This window comes from Balaenoptera borealis, assembly GCF_965194805.1.
Source record: "Balaenoptera borealis genome assembly, chromosome: 3".
NCBI classification, from domain to species: Eukaryota; Metazoa; Chordata; class Mammalia; order Artiodactyla; family Balaenopteridae; genus Balaenoptera; species Balaenoptera borealis.
In genome coordinates, this window is record NC_138866.1 from 42,458,788 (window position 1) to 42,484,543 (window position 25,756).

Below are 25,756 nucleotides of genomic sequence, written 5' to 3' on the forward strand. Positions count from 1 at the left end.
TGATTTGGAACTCCAGCACCAAGAAGCTTTGTATCAAAAAATTTTGGTGGGTGGTGGATGTCTCTTAGAAATATATCTGCATGGCTTTCTTCTTATCACAAGGGAAGAGGCTTCCCTTCTTTTATCCAAAGCTAATCCCTCCAGTTGGGCTCTAGACCTCATTCCCCGACCTATTCAGTGGCCATGCATCCTCAATTACCTGCCTCCTTCTCTTTCCCATCAGCATCTTTCCAAAAAAGAAAACCCTCCCTCAACCTATCTTCTTCTCTAGCAACAACCTTATACCTTCTTTTCCCTTCCCTTTCTTAACTCATTGCATTCTAGATTTTTCCACTTGACCAAGATTGCTATTGCTTAACACATCGGTGACTTCTTTGGTTGCTAAATCCAATGGACACATCTCAATTTTTAACCTATTATACATAACTTCTCTGCAAGTTTTCAAACTGTTTTTGTTTTTTTTTTTTGGAATTGACTTTGGCATTTTATTGTGTATTCAAAATTCTGTTAATACTTTTAAGACTTAAGATTTCCCTCCATTTATAATTTATATAAACATGTACAGAATGCACAAATATAAACATGTGTAATTTATTAGTTTATCAATAAACAGAATTTATCAATTAAAAAGCGAGTCTATGTAGGCTCCTGTTTTTCCCAGAACACATTCTTGGGAACTGCATCAAAAAATGGATCATTATAAAGCCAAGGGTGCTTTCCATAGAAACAAATTAGAATCAGGGGTCCTAGGGAATTCCGTGGTGGTCCAGTGGTTAGAACTCGGCGCTTTCACTGCTGAGGGCCCAGGTTCAACTCCTGGTCGGAGAACAACTAAGATCCTGCAAGCCAGTGGAGTGGCCAAAAAACAGAAACAAAAACAAAAGAATCGGGGGTCCTGTTACTTCAAAGCTTTAGCTTCAAATAAATCATAGGCACAACTAACAATTCTTCTTGAAACTTTCTCTTCTCTTAGCTTCTACATTGATGCCCTGTTTTGGTTTTTAACATATTTTATGGGTATTTCTTTGGAGTCTTCTGCTATTCTATCTACTTCTTAATACATATTCTCTACCATTTGGCTAGAGAATCGTTATCTTTGGCTCACTTCTCTTCTCACCTCTACACACTCTCCCTGAGTCATCTCATTCTCCTCCACAGCTTCATTTACCATCTTATACTCATGTCCACCCACCCCACCCACTCTCTGACTATCTGTACCTTCAGCCCAGTTCTGTTGCCTGAATTTAAAAGCTGTAGTATCCAACTACCTACTGATCTTTGTGGATGTCCCTCAACCATCTTAAATTCTGTATGTCCAAAAACTTAAGTATTTGTAATCCCTTGAAAAGTGGCCCCATATCCTACTTTTCTTATCATTCTGAAAGACCTTTCAGGAGCCAAAACCCAAAGGAGTCATTTTCAACTTCTCCCTCCCTCTTACTTCCCACCTTCACTCAGTCATGAAGTCCTCTGATTTCTCCTTCTTGTATATGTCAGTCTTGCCTCCTCTCTGTCACTACTACTACTACCAGTAGTTCAGATTACTCAGATCTCCGTCATCTCTCTCTCTCACTCTTTACTCTTGCTGGTACTGTAAGAACCGGACACGGTAGCCACAGAAGGGTTCTATGGGTTCTTTGCACTGTCGTGGAGTCTTTATGATCAGTAAATCTCTGAGCGGTAAATTTGATGAATATGGTCTCTTTGCAGAGTTCAGGGTCTGATAGCTGCAGGACTTGGAGATGGCATCAAAGATGGCTTTAGCAAAGTTGCCCATAGAAGTGCAGCTCTTAGCAGAGGTACAGCAGTTATCCACATCAGCCGTTAGCAGCAGTGTCTTAGGCACAAGAGCAGAGAGATAGTGTCAGTTATTTTTAGGAACAAGAACAAGATGCACCCCTAATGAGACCCCGCACCCTGTCACCTTGCAAAGAGAAGGTCACCTGGCAAGAACAAAGTGCTCATTGATTTTGTTCTCCCTTCAGTTGCCTCATCCCACAGGAATTAAGGTGGCTTGGTCAGAGTGATGGTACCATGGATGATCGTTTGGCTTTCTTGGGGCATTTGGACTGCCAGATTAACCCAATGGACGCAAATTCCTTCAGCCTCAGTCATTTACTGCCCTGGGTCTGTTTCAGAATGGACAAGATCTTCAGGACCTTGAGGGATTTCCCTGGGAAGGAGTAAAAAAAATCTCAGACTCTTTGGTGGGCAGAGAGAAGAAATGTCCTCCAGGGTAGTAACCTCCATGGCCTTAACCGAGTGGCCCACCTTGTGTAACAAGTACCACTCCTTGTCTTAGGCCTTGCCTCCAAAGGCCTGACCATCACTGTCAAACGCTTCCATAAACTGCCTCAGCACTGTCCTCCAGAGTTCTTCCCAGGGCCTCAGGGTCCAACCAGAGGACTGGTGTCCTCATCTGTCATTTGGTATGTTCTTTAAAGACCAAAAGCACTCATCATCTCTTTCCTATGTTACTGCAAGTTTTCTATCTTAAACATTGTCCTGCTCCTTCACATTACTCACACTGCTGCCCAAGAGATCTTTCTAAAACCCAACCCTGATCATGTCATCCTCCTGCTTAAAACCCATAACCATTAGGACAAATTCTAGATTTCTCATATGGTGAACACAATCCTTCAGGACCTGACCCCAGCTCACCAATCCCTGGCCTTGTCTTCCCACCATTCCCCTCTTAGAACTCTAATAACCATCCTGAACTATGAGCACTTCCCTAAATGTGCTGTATTATTTTCAATTCACTGCTGTGGCTGTACACTGCTCCCTCTTCTCTGGATGGTCTTCATCCTTCAGGACTTAGTTCAAACATCCTTTTTGCTGGGAAGTCTTCCCTGGGTCTTAGGTGCCCCTACTTGGGGTTCCATTTCTGTACGAACGTTTTATTATGTTGTTTTCTAATTTTCTCTTTCTCTTTTTTATCCACCTTTAGTATCTACTTTGAGTCTAGGGATGGTTTTTTCTTTGGCCATGCCAAGCAGCTTGATCTTAGTTCCCCAACCGGGGATTGAACCCAGGCCCTTGGCAGTGAAAGCCCGGAGTACTAACCACTGGACCACTAGGGAATTCCCCAGGAATGGCTTTTTAACTTTGTATTCCCAGAACTGAACATACAAAGTATTAGATAAATGTTTTTTTAAATAAATCGATGATACATAGAACAATGAATGAGTGAAGGATATAATGAATTAATAAAACAGAGCCTGTAATTTTTTCCCTTCATTTATAATAGCTCAAGAAGGCAAGCCAACTTACCTTCAGAGGAGAGGTCCAGACCTGTTGCTCTAAATTACTCCTGCACAGTAAAATGCCTACAAAGAAGGAAATTACTAAGAGGTTTATCCTAGTAAACTCTAAGGGAGCAAGTTCTCTTGATCCTTTCTTCGTTCTGACCTTTGTTCTGACCTCTGCTGCCAGCTGGTTTATAAACACAATCAGTATCTAGTTTCAGACTTCCCAGAGATAAATACTTTGATTTTTGGATTATTATCCCCTCTTGCATATGAGAGAAGGCAGTGGGGAAGAAAACTAATTAGAAGTGGGTTATTTCAGTGGGTATCATGTTGCTTAACCCTACACACTTCTTTCCGGCTGTAGTCTTCTTTTGCATTTACACATCAACGTACACCACAGTGCAAATACATCATTAAGCATATCATTCTGGGGTAGCACTTCTTTCTAATTATATCTTAATTATGATTCAGTGTTTGTTTCTAGTTTGGTAAGCAGGACATGAAAAAAATGTCAAACTAAATACAGTTGGCAGATGTTTTGCTTTAAACACATAAACAACTGTTTTTTTTCCCCCCCCCAATTGTAATTTAATTCTTCTGGAAAAATACAAATATGCTTTGTAGTTTTTGACAATATTCAACCACTTTAAGTCCATAGGATAAAAACATCTTTTATTAACATTTTTTCTTGGCAAATATTCATATTGTACAGAAATATATCAAGCAAAATGTGCCCTTTCCCCCCACATATGTGTGGATATATACACATTGTTTTATACAAATGTGATCATTGGTTCTAAAACTTATTTTTCACATAATATAACTTAGAAATCTAATTAAGTCTGTAATATACTCTCATCTCTCTCTTTTTAATAACTATAGTTTAATAGTTTTTCATGGATTTTTTTTTTTTTTTTTTTTGCAGAGCCCTTTTGGTGACATTTAGGTTATTTTTAGTTTTCCACTATTATTAAAAGCTACAATGAACATCCTTGAAAATAAATATATAATGTTTGTGAACATGGACAAGTATATCTATAGGATAAATTTCTATAAGTGGAATTGCTCAAGGTCCGTATCAATATATGTCTATACAGATAGATATATCCTTTATGTATCTGTAATGCATCTCCAAAAGTTGTACCAATTACACTCCCACCAATTGTAAGGAAGATTGCCCATTCACCTTTTCAAGCACAAGGTATAATCTGTCTTTTTAGTCTTTGCCTATTTGATAGATAGAAAATGGTATCGCATGATTATTTTAATGTAATTTTCTATAACAGTGATTGGTATTGAAGACCTTCTCATGTGGTTATTTTATATTGCCTATTTATGTTCTTTGCCCATTATTCTACTGAGTCGATATCTTCTTACTAGTGGCAACACCAGAATTTCTATATAGGAAGAGCTTAAGTTAAGCAACCTTGTTGGAAAGGTTAAAGCTAAGGACCTTGCCTTGCAATTGTGATGGCACAGTACTTTACATAAGATTGAGAAAAAGTCAATTGTCCTTATCAAAGAATAGAGGACAGGTAATGGAAATAGCCTACCCATCTCCCAGTTCCTCCTTGATTTCATCACTGCTTTTATTTTTATAAGAGCTCTTTGTTTATTAAATAAATCCGTCCTTTTTATGTTTGCTGCAAATATATTTCTTAGTTTTTCTTTCAACTCTATTTAAAGTAATTTTCACCCTTAAGAATTGTAATTTTTATATGAACTATTTTATCATTTTTTATGGCTTCTGGAATAACTAATATTTAGAAAATACTCCCATAATACATTTAGGGTGTCACACACTTATATTTAAATTTCTGATCCACCTGGGATATATATTTTTGAAAAGAAAGAATACAGAGATCCAGATTTTTAAAAGAATGGTTAGCTGGCTAACTTGGAAGATAAACACATGAGCTTCCTTTTGTTGCGATTACTCAAAACTGGTTTCTGTTGCTTTGTAATATTTCAGTGAGGACACTATTTATCCAATATTTATTCTGGTTCAGAATACACCTTAAGACAAATTAAAGGCTTTTAAAATAAAGTTATCTCAGGGGAGAGTAAAATACAAAATGGCTAGATGCCTACCTGCAGTGTAGTGCAACATGAAGTTGAATTTATTGCCACCAATACAAGACAATCCTTTGTGAGCCAGTTTCTATTATTTTGTGTGTGTGTCACTCAGCAAACTTGCCCAAAATATTCTATTATGTAACTGATAGGATGATATGATATATTTAGGTGATTTCTTTTTGTTCTCTTTTTAAAAATAAAAAAAATTGTTTATTAGAGTATATGATTCTTAAAGTCAGGGAGTACGTTTTATTCAGCACCATAGTGATACTAAATAATTTTTGAATAAATAGATGAATGTCAAGCTGTAGAGTATATATCTTAAAAGGTAAATTTGTGATCATTAAATTTGGGATTTAGAATTTTAAAAAGTGAGGTAGTTTTCAACCTGTGATTGGGGGTTTTCTTCTATAATTTTTTCTTTTATTAAAGAAGAAGAAAAACCTAGGTCACATTCATGTCCAGAGTTTATACACTGAGCATAGTTTAGTTCAAAATATATCAAGAGTCAAAAAAGATAACATTGTACTTGGATACAAAAGAACCCCGTCAGAAGAATGTCCTCATTTATTAAAAGGATCACCAGTAAGATAGATCAATCAAGCCACCCTCTCCTCTGCTGAGTCTTGGGAATTAACAACCCAGGATATTAACAGATAAGGCTCTGCTTCTTGCACCAATGCCCTTGAGGCTGAGGGAGCATGACAATGGTGTACAGCAGTGGGAGAAATGAGTTGGGAGACAGCAGTATAAAAGCATGTAAAAGGTCTGAGCCCTGATCATCTGAAGCTTCTGAGCGTGGCATTTGATATTCCTCATAGGATGATGACCTAAGACTTTACCTGACTCCTCTGGCCCTCTCTTGAACTGGAGAGATGGGGCAAATCCATGCCTTGGTTTAGGGCGCTTCATCAACATCACTTCTGTTTTAAGCCACTAATAACCCTGGGGAAAGCATGACTTGGTGGTCTTTCTACTCTGGGACCAGAAGCAGGAAATTGAGTACTGGCTTTATTGGTGTCATTTTTATACTTCCCTTTTCATCTATACATATCCTAAATGAAACTTTTCTCTCTTTTTTAAAAAAAAATTATTTATTTATTTTTGGCTGTGTTGGGTCTTCGCTGCTGCGCGCAGGCCCTCCCTAGCTGCAGAGGGAGCGAGTGGGGGCCACTCCTCGTCGCTGGGCGCAAACCTCCCATTGCGGTGGCCTCTTTTTTTGTTGCTGAGCACGGGCTCCAGGCACGCGGGCCCCAGCAGCCGCAGCGCACGGGCCGGCTGCTCCGTGGCATGCGGGATCCTCCAGGACCAGGGCTCGAACCCGTGTCCCCTGCACCGGCAGGCAGACTCCCAACCACTGCGCCACCGCCACCAGGGAAGTCCCTCTCTCTTTTAAGTGCTGGATTTTAATGAGTGCTTAATTCAGTTTGATCATGTGGGTGGGCTAAGGAAACTACAACAGGCAGTAATTTTTTTTTTCTTTGTCAGCCCATAGAAGTCATCCTTAACAAAAACAACCTTGGCTTCGGCAAAATGTAGGCAGTAGTATTAAAATGTAGGCTTTTTGCTTAAATTATTAAGAGAGTTTCTTTGATTTTCCTTACCAATGGGGCATTGGCCAGGGAGAACAACGTGGTAATTACGATTTTTGACCTCTCAGTTTCTGAAGAAAAGCTTCTCAGGGACATAAAAAGCTTTCTCATTAAGTACCAACAGTTGTTTATATGTTCACATCTATTTGTTGATTTTTATGTGTTTATGTAAGATATATATTTTTCTTTATTTAAAAAATATCTTTTATTACCACCCCCTCCCTATTATCATACAATGGAGAAGTGTTCCTCGGTCATTAATTTTTTTTTTTAAACATTCACATGACTCGCTTTTTTTTTTTTTTTTTTTTTAATATTTTTGGCTGTGTTGGGTCTTCGTTGCTGCGCACAGGCTTTCTCTAGTTGTGGCGAGCGGGGGCTACTCTTCTTTGTGGTGCGTGGGCTTCTCATTGCGGTGGCTTCTCTTGTTGCGGAGCACGGGCTCTAGGTGCACGTGAGCTTCAGTAGTTGTGGCTTGCGGGCTCTAGAGCACAGGCTCAGTAATTGTGGCACACAGTCTTACTTGCTCTGCAGCATATGGGATCTTTCTGGACCAGGGCTCGAACCCTTGTCCCCTGCACTGGCAGGCGGATTCTTAACCACTGCACCACCAGGGTTAAAAAGCCAAAAGTCCCTCAATCATTAATTATTACCCCCCAGGGTTTTTTTTGATGTCTTCTGTGGTTTTATTTTTAATTATAAAATTAATACATGCTCTTGATAAAATATTCAAACAATACAGAAAGGTATAAACTAAATTTAAATCCTCCTTTTCTCAACCCATTTCTACTCTTCAGTAGTAGTCACTGATAGGTAGTTTGGTGTCTTTTCAGACATTTTTTATGTGTATAAAAACATTTTAAACAAAAATTGTTCTTTTTTTTTCAGAACCCGGTTTGTATTATAGAGAAGAGAGACATCATTACTTTTGGGGGGGGATTTTTAAAAAATTAATTTCAGACTTGTAAGAGAGTTGCAAGAATAGTACAAAAGCTCTTCTACACCCTTCACTGTGATTCTCCACCTGTTAGCATTTTACCACTTTTACTTTATGATTTTCTCTCTCTCTATATACAAACATATTATTTTTTCTGAACCATTTGAAAGTAAGTTGCATTCATGGTGCCCCCTTTCCCCTAAATACTTCACTGTGTACCTCCTAAGAACATTCTCTCTCTCAACATAGTACAAGTATCAAAATCAGGAAATTAACATTGATAAAAATACTATTATCTACTCTACAGCTTTTATTCTATGTCTCACTTTTAAAATGCATTATCTTTTTTTGAAAGGAATACATCAACAGATAATGTGCCTCAAAATTTTTTTTACACTTGTTCAAATGAGCAAGCTGGTTGACTAACCACGGGTGAGTGAGGCATGTCTACCTCCCTTTTAGCCCCATGTTTCTTCACCTCTCCTGCCACGCACAACCCTCAGTAACCAGGCTTAGCATTTCCTGAACTTGCCTTGCCTCATGCTGTGATTCACATTCTCTTCCCCAAATGTTGTCCTCCTCCTTTCCCTTTTCTGGCTGGCAAAATTCCACTTCACATTCAAAGCCTCTATCTGAAACCTCTCCTAACTCAACCCCCCTCTGCAGAACCCCTAGTTCTGCTTCATTTATATTCCCTCAGCTTTCTGTCCAAGGCTGCTTTATAGTATTTCCCATTATACCATCAGTGTTTGCATTTCAACCTGATACTCATACTATTTTAAACTTATGGAAACCAGCACCTAGTTCAGGGCTCAAAATAGAATTGTCAATAAATGCTCGTTTAATACTGAGTGATCTATAAGTCTTTTCTTCTCATGGGTGGGTGTGAACAAAATGAAGGAAATACTGACTGCCTTCCTGTAAGTTTTATTCCTTTCTTATTTGATCTAAAGAGTGTCATACTGAAGCAAGGGAAGAAAAACTTTATAGTTTAAGAACCTACCCAAACTGGAAACTACAAAATATTGCTGAAAGAAAGAAGAAGACCTGAATAAATGGAAAGACATTCTGTATTCGTGGATTAGAAAACTTAATATTGTTAAGATGGTAATATCCCTATTTACAGGTTCAATACAATCCCCATCAAAATTCCAAAAGTGTTGTTTGCAGAAATGGAAAAGACGGTCCTTAGATTCATATGCAATTGCAAGGGACCCAAAAAGCCAAAATAATTCTGAAAAAGAAGAACAAAATTGGAGTAGTTCACATGTTCCAATTTCAAAGCTTATTAAAAGTGAGAGTAATCAAAACAGTGTGCTCTTGGCATAAGGATAGATAGACTAGTGGGGTAGAATTGAGAGTTCAGAAAAAAACCCATTCATCTATGGCCAATTGATTTTTAAAAATTGTAGTAAAATATATGTAATATAAAATGTATCATCTTAACCATTTTAAGTATTCAGTTCAGTGACATTAAGTACATTCACATTGTTGGGCAACCGTCACCACCATCCACCTTTAGAACTCTTTTCATCTAGCAAATCTGAAACTCTATACCCATTAAACAGTAATAATATGACCAATTAATCTTTGACAAATGTGCCAAGTCTATTCAATAGGGAAAGAATAGTATCTTCAATAAACGATTCTGGGTCAGCTGGATTTCTACACGCAAAAGAATGAGGTTGAACCACCCCACCTCATACCATATGTAAAAATTAATGCAAATTGGATCAATAACCTAAATATAAGGGCAAAGCCTATAAAACTCTTAGAAGAAAACATAGAGATAAACCTTCATGACCTTGGATTTGGCAATGAATTCTTAATTTGACACCAAAAGCACAAGCAACAACAATAAAAAGTAGATACATTGCACTTCATCAAAATTGAAAACTTTTGTGCATCAAAAGACATCAAGAGGACTTCCCTCGTGGTGCAGTGGTTAAGAATCCGCCTGCCAATGCAGGAGATACGGGTTCAACTCCTGGTCTGGGAAGATCCCACATGCCACGGAGCAACTGAGCCTGTGCGCCACAACTACTGAGCCTGCACTCTAGAGCCCACGAGCCACAACTACTGAAGCCCACATGCCTGGAACCTGTGCTCCACAACGAGAGAAGCCACCGCAATGAGAGGCCCACCACTGCAGCAAAGAGTGGCTCCCGCTCGCCACAACTGGAGAAAGCCCACACACAGCAATGAAGATCCAGTGCAGCCAAAAATAAATAAATTTAAAAAGAAAATCAAGAAAGTGAAAAAGACAACCTACAGAATTTGAGAAAATATTTGCAAATCGTATATCTGATAAGGGTTTAAAATCCAGAATATATAAACAACTCCTACAACTCAACAACAAAATGACAAACAACCCAACTTAAAAATGGGCAAAGGAGTTGCATAAACGTTTCCCTTGAGAAGGTATACAAATGGCTAGTAAACACATGAAAAGATGTCAACATCATTAGTCACTACGGAAATGCAAATAAAAACTACGATGAGATACAACTGCACACCTACTATGATGATTATAATTTAAAAAATGGAAAACGGCAAATGTCATTGAGGATGTGGAGAAAGTGGAACCATAGTACATTGTTAGTGGGAATGTAAAATGGTGCAGCTTCTGTGGAAAACAGTTTGGCAGTTCCTCAAAACTTTAAACAGAGAATTAGCATATAACCCAGCAATTCCACTCCTTGGTATATACTCAAAATTACTGAAAAGAGTGACTCAAACAGATACTTACATGCTAATGTTCATTGAGGAATTATTCACAGTAGCCGCCACCTAGAGGGGTGGGATAGGGAAGGTGGGAGGGAGACGCAAGAGGGAGGGGATATGGGGATATACGTATGCATATAGCTGATTCACTTTGTTATACAGCAGAAACTAACACAACATTGTAAAGCAATTGTACTCCAGTAAAGATGTTAAAAAAAAAGAGATACATACACCCCAATGTTCATTGCAGCACTATTTACAATAGCCAAGACATGGAAGCAACCTAAGTGCCCATCGACAGATGAATGGATAAAAAAGATGTGGTGTATATATATATATATATATATATATATATACACACAATGGAATATTACTCAGCCATAAAAAAGAATGAACTAATGCCATTCTCAGCAACATGGGTGGACCTAGAGATTATCATACTAAGTGAAGTAAGTCAGAGAAAGACAAATACCATATGACATCACTTATATGTAGAATCTAAAATAGGACACCAATGAACTTATCTATGAAACAGAAACAGACTCACAGACATAGAGAACAGACTTGTGGTTGCCAAGGGGGAGGGGAGTGGGGGAGGGATGGATTGTGAGTTTGGGATTAGCAAATGCAAACTACTATATACAGAATGGATAAACAACAAGGTCCTACTGTATAGCACAGGGAACTATATTCAATATGCTGTGATAAACCATAATGGAAAAGAATACGAAAAAGAATGTACATATATATATGTATAACTGAATCACTTTGCTGTACAGCAGAAATTAACACAACATTGTAAATCAACTATACTTCAATAAAATAAAATTAAAAAAAAAGAATTATTCACAGTAGCCAAAAGGTGGAAACAACCCAGGTGTCCATCAACAGATGAATGGGTAAACAAAATGTGGTATGTACATATTATACAATGGAATATTATTCAGCCATAGAAAGAAATGAAGTTCTGATACATATTACAACACGGATGAACCTTGAAAACATTATGCCAAGTGAGTGAAGCCAGATACAAATACTGTATGATTCCACTTACATGAAATATCTAGAATAGGCAAAACTGTGGAGGCAGAAAGTGGATAAGAGTCACCAGAGCTGAGTTGGGGGCAGGGGAAAATGGGGAGTCATTGCTTAATGGGTACAGTGTTTCTGTTAGGAGTGATGAAAAAGAAAATAAATAGTGGTGATGGTTGCACAGAATAATTGATACTACTGAATTTTACACTTAAAAATGGTTAAAATGGCATATTTTATGTTATATATATTTTACCACACCAAAAAGAACCTATTTGAACCTACCTCAGTCTGAACTGCATATGGTTATTAGAAGCTGGTTACTTTCTAGAGACAGTGAGGGGAGAGACAAATACAAAAATTCAGAATCAAGGTAAGGAAGATTGTCCTCCTAAAGTTTAGAATCTAAACCTCTGGGTTTCCAACTTTAGTGTGCATCAGATTCACCCGATCCAGTTGATTTGTCCCTACCAATAAAGATCCTAATTCGTTAAGTCTGAGGAGGGCTGACCACCAGCATTTTAAACAGGTTCCCCCCAGGTGAGTGAGAAGCAAAAACAGTGAAAAGAATTTGGCATTTGCTATTGCCTGGAGAGAACCTGACTGCAACATTCTACCGAATCTCTGCCCTTTTAGTACCAAGCTCAGGTTCCTGCTCTCACAGTCTGTCCCGGCTCACAGCAAGGGTTCTGGACTCCCATCTGTGCCCCCAAGCCTGGGGACCAATCAGAGGGTCCGTCTTACGCTGACTCAGCACCAGGTCACAGTGACAGCACCAGGTCTCAACTCTTCCTCCTGATCTGATCTTGTAACCCAGCTCTAACCTTGCTCCCATTTTCTATCCCAGTTTGATAACCGGGTCTTTGTTCTGTCACCAAACCCCTGTCCTTTTCTTGCCAGTTTTCTCAGGGGAGACTGTCTCTGAATCTTGGTCTCAGGACAAAGGTTTTCTTACCTTGGCTCAGATTTTAGTTTTTTGTTTTTTTAATTGAAAACACTCACCTTCAGCACTTTGTAAGCCCCACTCTATTCCCCAATCCCTCCTCACTCCCATTCCCTCCCTCCACACACATACTTTCCATTTAAATTCCCTTTCTTTTCCACGCCATCTCCAGGTGTTTGGTGCCTTCCCTGGGGCCCACTTCTGACTTCATTCACCTTCCCATGAACATCCGTGAACAGACTCTGCAGGTCGATCCCAGCAAGCTGTATGCCAGCTGTGGAGGTGTGTCCCTAACATACTGGCACCCAGCCCCAGCCTTATTCTCCAGGACTTGCCTTGTCTTGGATTCCCTGGTCCTGGGCCCTGGAAAATCCCATTACCTCCACTGTTTCCTTCCTGCTGCCCACTGAGGGGAAGAGAAAAGGAACTAACAGTTATGGGCCTCTTCAGTGTTTTGGGTGCTTTGCTAAGAGGTATTTTGCAGATGGCATTTAATGTAACACATTATTTTAACTTTTTTCGGGGGCGGGATAAGAATATGACACAGAGAGGTACGGTAACTTGTCCACAGAAAATGCAGCTGGTAGATGGCAAGACTAGGATTCAACTGAGCTGTCTCTAGAGTTTCTGCTTTCTGGCTTTATCATGCAGGTCTGGACTGTCCTGCAGGTTGCTGGGGGGGAGAGGCATGACAGCTGCAGGTCTCCACTGCTCCCTTTCCTCTCAGTTCACTCTCCTGTGCAGTATTGGAGCACACCTGGCTCCTCTCCTGGTTTGCTGAGTATTCACAGTGTGTCCCAGCGCCAGCAAGAGGTATTTTTTCTCACATTCTTTCCGTTCTTGTTTACTGCTAATTCACTCTGTGCATGAAAACATATGTCTTTTAAGTTGCGTGTTCATTGCAACTAAACTCCTAAAAACAGTGAAGTATCTAAAAACTCCTAAAAACACTGAAGTATCTTTTTCTTTTTTTGTTCCATAATTAGTTTATTATTATATTATAAAAAATGTATTTTGGTGTGGGGAAAATTTCAATTTAGTTGAACATTTTATCCGCACATAATCTCTAAATAGAATTAGATAATGAGATAAAGACCACCAACTCCCCCCGCAACCAAAAAAACCCTTCTTATCTTTCAAAATGCCTTATGTAAATCTCCTTAAGATTGAGTTTCCTCAATGCTGTCTTCTTTTTAAAGAGGTATTGAGCTACTTTGTACAGGGCTTGTACATCTCCTACACTTTCCTTCTCATTTCTACCCTTTCTCTGATCCACTCCAAATACATAAGTCCCTGCACCTGGATGCATATCTGCCTCAATGGACATATTCAAATTACATATGAAAACTTCTGTGGGGTGACATTCTCAGAAATTCTAAAATCCTATTAGTCCCTTGATGAGTTAAGTTCAACAAACTTTTTTTTTTTTTCACACTCATACTATGTCATAATATTGACATTCAGTCCAGTAATCCTCCACTGTAACAGCTCCTTTACTTTGCAGTGAAAATTGATTTGTATATTTTTTGCCTCTGAGTCCTTGTGGGATTTTTTTTTTTTTTAATTCAAACAGAAAGTCACAAAAATTATAATCATCCCCATCAGTTCACTCAGTCCCATGTAATTTTTTTTTCATCTTGATCTTTTGTTAGCACTTTTATGAGCTCATCAGTTTTCCATTAGAGTTCTGAAAATGCTTATTCATTCAGTTCAACAGTATAGTCAGTTACCAGAAACCTGTACTTGTCAGAGTCTTTTCCATGAATTCCTTGAAGATGAAACCCTTTTATAGGAACATATTTGCAAAAGCATCAGAGTACACCCAGAACTGTCTGTAAATGACAAAAGACTTAAAAATGACCACGGTTAAAGATTTGATGAAAGTTCATAATAATGCAATTGACAAGGAAATTTAGTTATTTCTGAGATATACATTTTAAAGTAATAACTAGAATTATGACTTATAACATTATACCAGAACATATCAGATTTTTAGAAATTTCATGTAATGTCTGAAACATTTATATTAACAGATTTCCATACAAATAACCCAAAGAAAGTTTAGTATTAGTTGTTTTGTTTGTTTGCTTGTTTGTTCTTTTATACTGCAGGTTATTAGTCATCAATTTTATACACATGAGTGTACACATGTCAATGCCAATCGCCCAATTCAGCACACCACCATCCCCACCCCACCGCGGTTTTCCCCCCTTGGTGTCCATATGTTTGTTCTCTACATCTGTGTCTCAACTTCTGCCCTGCAAACCGGTTCATCTGTACAACACTGAAGTATCTTTAAAAAGCTGGAGAGTATACAGTGATGACCTGCAATCTGTACCTGTTGACCAGCAATATTTTCTATACCCTCAAATTAGACCTGCTTTGATCTCATGGTCAACAGAAACCCACTTCTCACCAGCTGGATATACATACAGAGCAAGAAAGAAACCCCTAGAACTGAATTCCTCAGTCATTCTGTTTAGGCGATACTACCCCGGAAGGCAACTGGGTCATTGCCAAAATGCCCATAGCGTAGCTGGAGTTTTTGAATTTTTCTATAAGGAAAGGAGCATCTACAGGATTCTGATGATACTGTTAATTCCTCATATTTGTCTGGTCCTATACAAAATTTTCCTGGATTGCTTTATGGAGAGGGCAAATGCAACTTCCATCCCAGCAGAATTTAAAGACCAATCATATGTGTAACTATTATAAGGAAGCACATTTCAATTCCAAATAGAATTTAATCAATTTCTATTACTAAAACTAAAATTATTCTAGACACCCAAGCACTAAACCTTGGAAAAATTTTTAAATTCTTTTCATCTTCCAAGTCCAGTCAGTCACCATATTCAGCTGCTCCTCCCTTCTCACAAATCGCTTGCTTAGAATCCTTCCCTTTTGCCTTGTAACTAAGACCAGATTCCTTGGCTTGACATTCAATGCAGCGACAACCCTGTCTCCAGCTTTATTTCCCATGATTTCCCTATGCAAATTATGGTACCAGAAAATGCATGTTCTCACTCCTATGCCTAGTTCATTCCATTCCCCCGACTTGGAACACCCTACCCTTGTAACCCTGAGTCCTAATTTTCCTGTCATGCTAGCTCAAGCCCCACTTTCTCTGTGGAAAATTTCCCTATGACTTCAGCACACAGTTCATGCTAGCTCAAGCCCCACTTTCTCTGTGGAAAATTTCCCTATGACTTCAGCACACAGTTCATGCTAGCTCAAGCCCCACTTTCTCTGTGGAAAATTTCCCTATCACTTCAGCACACAGTTCTCTCTGCTTTCTCTCCTTCTCCTTTGTCACATAAATTGTGCACACACTCTATTTAGCACAGTGATCCTGACACCTAGTAAGGGTTCAGTGGAGCAGGCAAGAGGATGGGCTCTGGAGCCAGACTTCCTGAGTTGGTATCTCAGCTCTGCTGCTTGCTTTGCTGTGTGATCTTTGACAACTTACTTAACCTCTCTGAGCCTCAATTTCCTCATCTGTGAAATAAGAGTATAACTGTACGTCATAGGGTTATTATATATAAAGGTATTTATCCTTTTATGCTGATATTCCATCTTCTTCACCTAATGTTTGCTTTTTGAAGGTAAGTATTAGCAACTTATGCCACTCATCCCACCACCTCAGAGAGAGTTCTGGTTTAGGTACAAGGATATATTATGGAGGAATACATGACTGAGAAAAGCACCATCTTGCAAATGTAAGTTGTGGGATAGCACAAATGGAAAAAAAGTCCAGAAGGAGAGGAAACAATGCTTGGCCCTGGAACAGAGGTGGGAAATGCAGGGAAAGAAGGAATGCCAGCAATACTCCTGAAGGAAAGGGATTTTCAGATCCTTAGAGAGGAGGGATGAAAGGATTTTGGCCAGTGGATTTGAGGCCCAGTTCATTTCCTTTGGAAATGGAGTACCTTTGGCTACCTGTAGGGGCCCTCCGATTCTAGAGTGCTGGAAAAACTAGTGCAGGGCTCAGAGTTTAGGAAGTGGGGCCGAGAGTCTACTCACGACTGGCTTGAGACTCAAGGGAGCAAAGGAGGAGAGACTACAGTTTTGCTTTTGGGATGCCCAGCCCTGCTCACTGGTCTTGGAAAGGAGACAAAATCTCTATATGGTAATGTGGACCGTGGATTTGACTGGTGTGTTCCTTGGGCTGAATCATAGGAATCGGTGCTGGCAGTGACACCAGCGTGTGTGTGTGTGTGTGTGTGTGTGTGTGTGTGTGTGTGTGTGTGTCTGCATTGATGAGGGCGCTGCATGTGACAGGCTGTGTGTATGTGGGCGGGGAGCATTCAGGCTGGGGAATGGCACCAGCTGGGAGTAACGCAGGCCAGGGGGATCCCTGCTGGGGCAGGGGTGCAAAACAGGCTGCAGAATGATTCAAGCTGGGGAGGTACATCCTGGGGAGATTCAGGCTTGGGAGGTATAGGCTGAGGGGATACACACTGGGGAGATAGAGGCAGGGCTTGGTTGTGTTAGTTTTCTATGGCTGTGTAACAAATTATCACAAATTTAGTGGCTTAAAGCAACACCCATTTATTAGAGGTCCAGTCATGGTGAGGCTGAGTTCTCCACTCGGGGTATCACAAGGTTAAAATCAAGGTGTCGACTGGGCCGTATTCCTTTCTGGAGCTCAGGGGCCTCTTTCAAGCTCGCATGGTTGTTGGAAGAATTCAGTTCCTTGTGGCTGTAAAACAGAGGCCCCCCTATTCTTGCTGGCTGTTGGCGGAGGCCACTCTCAGCAACTGGAAGACACCCATAGATTCTTGCCATCAGGCCCCCTCCACATGCCCTCCCATGCTTCACATCTCTCATTTCTCTGTCTCCAACCTTTAGACTCAGATTTAAGGGGCTCATGTGATTAGATCAGGCCTACCCAGATAATCTCTCTATTTTAAAGTCAACTAATTTGGGACCTTAATTACATTTGCAAAATCCCCTTACAGCAGCACCTAAATTAGAGTTTGATTGAATAACTGGGAGAAGGTGTGTGCATATCAGGGACCAGGTATCTTTGGAGCTGTTTTTTTTTTTTTTTTAAATTTATTTATTTATTTTTGGCTGTGTTGGGTCTTCGTTTCTGTGCGAGGGCTTTCTCCAGTTGTGGCAAGCGGGGGTCCACTCTTCATCGCGGTGCGCGGGCCTCTCACTATCGCGGCCTCTCTTGTTGCGGAGCACAGGCTCCAGACGCGCAGGCTCAGTAATTGTGGCTCACGGGCCTAGTTGCTCCGCGGCATGTGGGATCTTCCCAGACCAGGGCTCGAACCCGTGTCCCCTGCATTGGCAGGCAGACTCTCAACTACTGCGCCACCAGGGAAGCCCTGGAGCTGTTTTATTGATAGAATTCTTCCTTTCACAGGGGGATATAGGCTGGAGGGATATAGTGAGACAATACAGTCTGGTGGGGAAAGACGCAAGCTAGGGCACATTCAGGTGGGAGGGGATGCAAGCTGGGAGGGATACAGGCTGGGATGACTACTAGTTGGCAGGGGAATATGTTGAGGGTATGTAGGTTGGGAAGGATATAGGCTGGGAGGACAAAAGCTGAGAGACATGCAGGTTGGGGAGTGGTACAAACTGAGGGGGAATATAGGCAAGGGCATGATACAGGGTAAGGGGAGAATACAACCTGGAAAGTGATAGAGGCTGGAGTGGGATGCAGGAAGCAGACTTTGCACAGCACCAATGCAGAGACTGGGTGCCTGAGAAGTAGCTATTCTGAACCTGAGTGCTACGACAGAGGTGTGCCCAGGTATGACGGGGGCCTGAAGAGGGGCATTTAGCCCAGCCTGGGTTATCAGAGACAGCTTCCTGGAGGCGATGCTCCAGTTGAGTCCTGAAGAAGCGTAACATCCTTAGTCAGCTAAAGAAGAAAGGTGACACAAGTGTTCAAGTCAGAGGAAAGAACAGGAGCCCAGGCACAGAGGTGTCAACGTATATTATGATGCTTCACTGTAAAGCTAAATCTTCGATTAAGCCATTAAACATGTTTCTCCCACTTTGAAACAGGACCATGCCACTAAAGATAGCCTGTATAGGGGAGGAAGAGCCCTGGGCTACAAATCCAGAGGCGAGGATTCCTGCATGGGCTTTCCCCTGGTATCGGGCAACCTCTTGCAGTTTCAGTGTCTCATTTGATAAATAAGGAATTTGGAGCAGAAATATACCTCCATAACTATAAAGTGTTTTGAGATCCCTAAATAAGGTAAATATACTGAATGTCTGTAATAGGCCAGATACTATTACAGTTCCAACCTATTTTCAGCTGTGTAAGTGATGTAATTGGTTCTAGTTAAGTGCATTCATAAAATGCCAAATCATTTTAAATAATAGCATAATCTCAGGAAATTAAAAAACGTTTTCTCCCTATTTAAGAATATTTCTGTTTGGGGAAAAAATTTGTGTTAATGGGAAGCCCCTGGTGGACATAGTCCAAATTCCTTAGTTAAATTTGAGAACTTTATTAATTTGTTTGGTGAAATTCCAAGAAGATGCTACAGAATTATATCAAACCTATCACTCTAAAATCTATACCCAGAAAATTATTCCTTCCACCAAAACGTGAAATTTAAATAGGGGGATATCAACAGGTTTACTTCTTTTTTTTGGCTGCGTTGGACCTTCCTTGCTGCACACGGCCTTTCCCTAGTTGCAGCGAGAGAGGGCTACTCTTTGTTGCAGTGCGTGGGCTTCTCATTGCGGTGGCTTGTCTTTGTTGTGGAGCATGGGCTCTCGGCACGCAGACTTCAGTAGTTGCGGCACGTGGGCTCAGTAGTTGTGGCGCACAGGCTTAGTTGCTCCATGGCATGTGGGATCTTCCTGGACCAGGGCTCGAACCCATGTCCCCTACATTGACAGGCGGATTCTTAACCACTGTGCCACGAGGGAAGTCCCAACAGGTTTACTTCTGCTCTCAGAAAGTTCCTCAAAGGAAAAAAAAATCCATTAGCCATCAACTCAGGACACACCTTCTTTTATACCTAAAAATCAATACTTCATCAAATGGGTCTGCACTCTGTTTCAAACAATGGTATTTATTGGACATGTAATGTGCATTAAGGATAGTGTGCTAAGTACTTTCTACACTATCTCATTTAATCCAGCAATCCTAGGTTAGCAAAACTATTATTATCCTATTTTGAAGCTAAATGCACACTCTTGGTTCCTAAGCAATACTTCTTCTTAGATTCTAGAACACTTGTTTGCTCTCTTATCCTAGAAGGCCAAAGATCCCCAGGCGACCTATGCAGCAAGTTCTACTTCCTTGTATTAGACACAGGCAGAACCCACCATTAGGGAGGGCCACTTTGTAACAAAGATGCCACTTGTGGACTATCTAGTCTGGGGAGACGGTCTTTCTCATACTCCCTCTCTAAGGACGTCACTGTTCTGCTTTAACCAGGAAGCTACTCAAAATACCTCGAATGGCATGAGCACGACACTAACCAATCAGAAATGACCTCCGACTGTGCCAGGCATTACCTGTGCCCCACCTTTTACTTTGGGATGACAGAGAGGAGGTGGAGGAGTTGGGGCTGCTGAGGGGAGGGCTTGGAGGAACAGCTTGGGATAATGGCTTCTCACCAACTGATAAGGAAGTACTTCATTATTTTAACAAGCAGTGTGACTGTCCCAGTGTGTATAAAGTTAAACTCCACGATGGCCCAACCCCACTGAGCTTTCCTGAGGAAAGGGCACCTCTCAGGCATATCACTTCCAGTCCTAAACTGCACCTCCTCAGTGTCTGCCCTCAAGGTTACTCTTAAAGAAGGCTAGAATTGGGAAAGCAGCAGCCTAAGAGTCCCCTCTGTATCCCCTAACTCAAGTGCCTTGTTCCTCATTTCTCCAGCCAGAAGTCTACCTCCTGGGCCTGGAGGCAGGAATGGAGAAGGAGGAAGAAGGTGGCAGAGGTCATCGTCTTTGCCTTTGTTTCTTTTTTCTGTGATGGGGAAAATGTTTCCAGCTACTAGTACTTTTATTTCTCCCATATCTTTTTTTTTTTTTTATCATCTGCTTATGATGCCCTTCCTGCCACATTTCCTCCTCCCACGTAGAGCCAATTGCTGAGATTGTGCCTTGGGCAAAGGAATGGGTCTGTAAAACTCCTCCTGAATGAATAGGGCATTGCATCACCTGGGATTTGGTTCTAGTCCTCGAGGCTGCCTCAAACGCAGCAGTAAATTGGAATTCAAGACTCTGACATAAAAAAGGATCGGGCCAAAGTGCCCAGGCTTGCATCTTTGAAACAAGGAACAATATACGCACTGGAGAAGACAATAAATTTCAAAAGCAGCAGCGTGGAATCTAGGAAACAAGCAGCGAGGTATGATAAAAGAAGACCAGAGAAATAGAATTTACAGGAATAATGAAGTCTGACAGGGAAAAAAAAGAAGTTTTATATTTTTGATGAACTAAGCAGAATATGGTCTGAGTGAAAAGTGCTCATCTATGGAAGATGACTGCTGAGAAAAATGTCATAAAATGAACATTAGCTGCCAATGGTAAGTGCCTTAAAATGCCTTTTACAAAGAGAGAAATGGAAGGAAAACAAAACATGTCACTAGGCCTGAAAACCACTTATAGAAAGCTCCTAAAAGTGAAAAGAGAAAAGAAAAAGCATCACGTGATCATCCCATTTATCTTTACTGGGAATCTTTTGGGGACCAATTTATTTCTTCTTTTGTGGTGATGCCTCACACTTTAGACCAGTACAAAAATAAATAATTTTTTCTGTGTGCGACATATTTTCAATCACTCTGATTCTGAAGAAAATTTTTTTCCCTTTGGCTATTTTTGTACACCAGTTATGGAAGAATTGCTTTGAACTCATTCTGCAAAATGCATCTTTTATGTCTCCTTTATATAATAGGTCATAACAAAGAATAAATAAAACAAAACCTACTGCTCTGGCTATTTCAAGGGATTTGGGCCTGGATAGAATATGAGTTCTAGATTCAGCTTGAAGCAGTTTTTTCTTCTTTTTAATCTTATTCTCAGGGTATATCTTGTTTTCATGTGCAACTTCTCTTTAAATGAATATGAACTTTACCAATGAAAAGGATTGCAGACTTGTAGTAGGAAGGGGACTTGATATATCAATTGGCCTAGTTCTCTGGTTTCAGACAAGACATATACAGGCATGGAATAACCCTTCCACACAGAATGTAAAAAATAATTATATCCTAAGTCTCAAAGCCACTTACAATGGAATATATCTTCCCAATTTGTATGAGATTAATATATTTCATTCTGAAGCTGGTCAAACTTCCTTTTTGGTTAGTAGTATTTAGTTCATGCTTCATAGTTGTAAGATAATGGGCGTTACCCTGTTTATTTTGGTAATGGGCTTATGGCCATAATTAAATAGTCAACAAATACTTTTTGAATAGCAAGGCACTGCCGTAGGTGTTTGGTGACATGTGAGACTATATAAAACACACTGTCTTAATTCAGAGGACTTACAATTTTGGGGGGAGAAGGGAAATGGTTACATAACACATGTACTAACTGTATCAGGACATGGACTTTCCATGTAGGCTCAGATAGTTCCTCTCTGTAGTGGTATCATGAAAGAAGATGATAAAAAATCAGTGCCACTTTTAGAAGCATATGAGGAACTTTTATATTATGTATTATTCATAATGTTGAGTGTATAAACTTTTTCTCTCAGCTAAACTGAAGATCTGTGAGGAAAGTGAAGTCCAATTTAGATAACTTCACATAAACCACATTCTTTTCATAAAACAAAAACCCTTGTTGATTGATTAACCATGGAGCTAAACTCAATGCCAAAATAAATGCATAGCCCACATTAAGTGATGTGCTGCTCATTGCTTAATGACTATGAGACACAGACTCAATTCTGCTGCTTCTTAGACAGTTTAGCCAGAAGAATTAGCCAAAATGTATAAGGGCAAGGAATTTAGCCTGAGGTTGAGTGCTATACTGAAGGAAAGTCTTTTTTTTTTTTTTTTCCGCACTGATGTCCATGCCATATTTAAACCTTAGTAAACCAGTGTTCAAAATGTTCAAATTGTTGGTATTATTCTGATTATGAGTCTCAAGAACATCTTCATCGTAATGGTATTGATACCCCCTTCATCATATCCTGTTCTCTGCTTTTGCTGTCAGTGTGCTGCAGATTGATATAATGTATCCTGAGTGTGATATTGATACCCAAATCATATTTTTAAAATGTAAAATAAGCAACATTTGTTGGAAAGCAGATAGTAAACAACAATGTAGTCAGCCATAGTTAATATATTTGGTAGTTTTCCTACACTTAAAACGATCCCGGGCTTCCCTGGTGGTGCAGTGGTTGAGAATCTGCCTGCCAATGCAGGGGACACGGGTTCGAGCCCTGGTCTGGGAAGATCCCACATGCCACGGAGCAACTAGGCCCGTGAGCCACAACTACTGAGCCTGCGCGTCTGGAGCCTGTGCTCCGCAACGAGAGAGGCCGCGATAGTGAGAGGCCCGCGCACCGCGATGAAGAGTGGCCCCCGCTTGCCACAACTAGAGAAAGCCCTCGCACAGAAACGAAGACCCAACACAGCCAAAAATAAATAAATAAATAAATTTATTAAAAAAAAAAAAGACTCCCTGTTTCATTAAAAAAAAAAAAAAAAACTATCCCTGTAATTTCCTTGTTGAGTGAGCTAACGGTGTTTCGCCAGAAACCCCCAACCCAGCCAGCATAAAATTCATCCTTTTTTAGAAACCTAGAACAAAAGGGAATATATAACCTCTTTCACTAATCTATTCCCATCTCTAAGAACTTTCTCTGGCAAGAGTGGTTCCTTGGACCTGAGCTTTGCCGTTCCTGGTAATGCCATTTTCTTTAATTCTGTCCTTGGTAGAGGCAGAAAGGAGTAAATTTTTCTTTTCAACGTAGGCAGTAGGTATATACACCATATGTCAATAATAAATATCTCATGCTCATTATTTAATATTAGGAATCTATTAACGTCATCGATTTATTTACCATTAGGCATGTAAAAAAAGAGACAAGGATGGAGCTAAACTCTTTTGTCTGACATTGTAAAAGGCAATTCATATCTTTTCTAGAGTTATAGATGCCATTTTTTTTTAAAGATTTATTTATTGATTTATTGATTGATTGATTACTATGTTGGGTCTTCGTTTCTGTGCTAGGGCTTTCTCTAGTTGCGGCGAGCGGGGGCCACTCTTCATCGCGGTGCGCGGGCCTTTCACTGTCGCGGCCTCTCTTGTTGCAGCGCACAGGCTCCAGACGCGCAGGCTCGGTAGTTGTGGCTCACGGGCCTAGTTGCTCCGCGGCATGTGGGATCTTCCCAGACCAAGGCTCGAACCCGTGTCCCCTGCATTAGCAGGCAGATTCTCAACCACTGCGCCACCAGGGAAGCCCATAGACGCCATTTTGAATAGAGTTATTCATGATGACCAATTCATTTAGGATTAAAGGGTATACTCCACAGGGAACATTAGACCTTTGATGTTCAAATCTCTTAAATTTTTTTTTTTACCAACAGTCTCACAGGACATGATTTATGGCTGAAAAAGAGAGAGAGACAGAGACAGCGAGACAAGATTTCTTTTTTGTAAATGTTTTCAGCCTTGACTTTATCTAAAAAGTTTCTTTTCAAATGGCTGTACTGTTAGAAATTTTCTTTTTGTACCTGCATCAGTAGCTCTTTACTCTCTTATCCTGCTTTTTCAAGGCAACAGACAAAATTCCACTTGTTAGAACAGAATCAGAGAGTTCAAGGCCTAAAGAAACCTGACACTTAATATGGGAATATAGAAAATAACAGATTTTAAAAAGAAGGGACTATAAAGCATATAATATTCTGCTTCCACAATTATAGTAGGTTTCTTGGGGGAAAGAAGAGAAGCAAGAAGATTCATCCGGGTGTTTGCATAATAAGAGTTAAATAATAAAGGTAGGTAAATATTGTGGCCTTTGTGTTGACAGTTAAAAGCAACTACAGTGTATAAAAATTTGCTGTTCCAGAAACAGACTGACAGACGTAGAAAACAAACTTATGTTTACCAAAGGGGAAAGGGGGTGGGAGAAGGATAAATTAGGAGTCTGGGATTAGCAGATACAAACTACTATATATAAAATAGATAAACAACAAGGTCCTACTGTATAGCACAGGGAACTATGTTCCTTATCTTGTGATAAACCATAATGGAAAAGAATATGAGTATATATATGTAAAACTGAATCACTTTGCTGTACACCAGAAACTTGCGCAACATTGTAAATCAACTATACTTCAAAAAAAATTCTGCTGTTCCAAAAGTTTGCTTAAAGAAAACCATTTTATTATTGGATTTATTCTACCTACTTGTCTTCCCAGTAAATGGCATACTAAAGACATAATTTAGTATAAGGTAAAAATCTAAGCTCATTAGTACTGAAATAAGTCCTGTCAAGTGTTTGAGGGTTTTTGGTTTTTTAAAAATTAATTAATTAATTAATATTTATTTATTTTTGGCTGTGTTGGGTCTTCGTTGCTGCGTGCGGGCTTTCTCTAGTTGCGACGAGCCGTGTGCAGGCTTCTCATTGTGGTGGCTTCTCTTGTTGCAGAGCACGGGCTCCAGGCGCGCAGGCTTCAGTAGTTGTGGCACGTGGGCTCAGTAGTTGTGGCTCACGGGCTCCAGAGCACAGGCTCAGTAGTTGTGGTACACGGGCTTAGTTGCTCCGCAGCATGTGGGATATTCCTGGACCAGGGCTCAAACCCGTGTCCCCTGCATTGGCAGGCGGATTCTTAACCACTGTGCCATCAGGGAAGTTCCCTGTTTGAGGGTTTTGAATGCAATGAAAACATGTATCAGAATTTAAACAGCTTATTCTAACATCATTACCATTATTTACTACATCATCATTACCACAACCATCAAATATTTATTGAATACCCAGAGTGAGTAGAGTATACTTAGCAATACTGTTTTATACTGAAGTCTACTTCTAGGAATTTCAACTTAAAAAATTAAAAGCAAACAGAAAGTCCTCAACAGAGAAGTAGAGTCAGGGAGCACCTGGGCAGAGAATATTGGGAGATGCTGCAAAGCTCGTATTCATAAACTTTTAGGAAGGCCAGGAAAATAAGACAGTCTTCTGTAGTGAGAACCAAAATATCCAATATGCAAATGACCACTACTTTAGCAGCTCCTGTCCTTCTTCCATGGATGGACCTCTTTG

At 40.2% G+C, this 25,756-nt stretch overlaps 2 protein-coding genes across 10 annotated transcripts in view; one reads left to right on the forward strand and one right to left on the reverse strand.

Moving 5' to 3' along the window:
* Nucleotides 1-575: 575 nt before the first annotated feature.
* LOC309626193 (small ribosomal subunit protein uS5-like) lies at nucleotides 576-16,503 on the reverse strand. Of its 9 annotated transcripts, none has more exons than XR_014242995.1 (6): nucleotides 12,688-16,503; nucleotides 11,898-11,939; nucleotides 10,606-10,646; nucleotides 3,274-3,329; nucleotides 1,449-1,837; nucleotides 576-839 (listed from the first exon to the last, which is right to left on the reverse strand). XR_014242995.1 is itself a non-coding variant. In XM_082386760.1 (3 exons), exons 1-3 carry the CDS (start codon nucleotides 12,692-12,694, stop codon nucleotides 1,577-1,579), a joined length of 324 nt encoding a protein of 107 aa, XP_082242886.1. In that variant the 5' UTR covers nucleotides 12,695-16,503; the 3' UTR covers nucleotides 576-1,576. The 9 variants fall into 9 exon arrangements, 1 of the variants encoding a protein (XP_082242886.1); XR_014242997.1 differs by adding an exon at nucleotides 1,944-2,173 and having other exon boundaries at nucleotides 576-1,837; XR_014242994.1 differs by lacking the exon at nucleotides 10,606-10,646 and adding an exon at nucleotides 1,944-2,173 and having other exon boundaries at nucleotides 576-1,837.
* A 106-nt stretch (nucleotides 16,504-16,609) lies between these two features.
* Nucleotides 16,610-25,756, forward strand: part of ARMH4 (armadillo like helical domain containing 4) — a 150,977-nt gene continuing 141,830 nt past the window's right edge. The window contains exon 1 of the mRNA XM_082386506.1: nucleotides 16,610-16,681. Coding sequence (XP_082242632.1) covers nucleotides 16,679-16,681 — 3 coding nt within the window. The 5' untranslated portion in view covers nucleotides 16,610-16,678. The remainder of the gene's footprint in view (nucleotides 16,682-25,756) is intronic.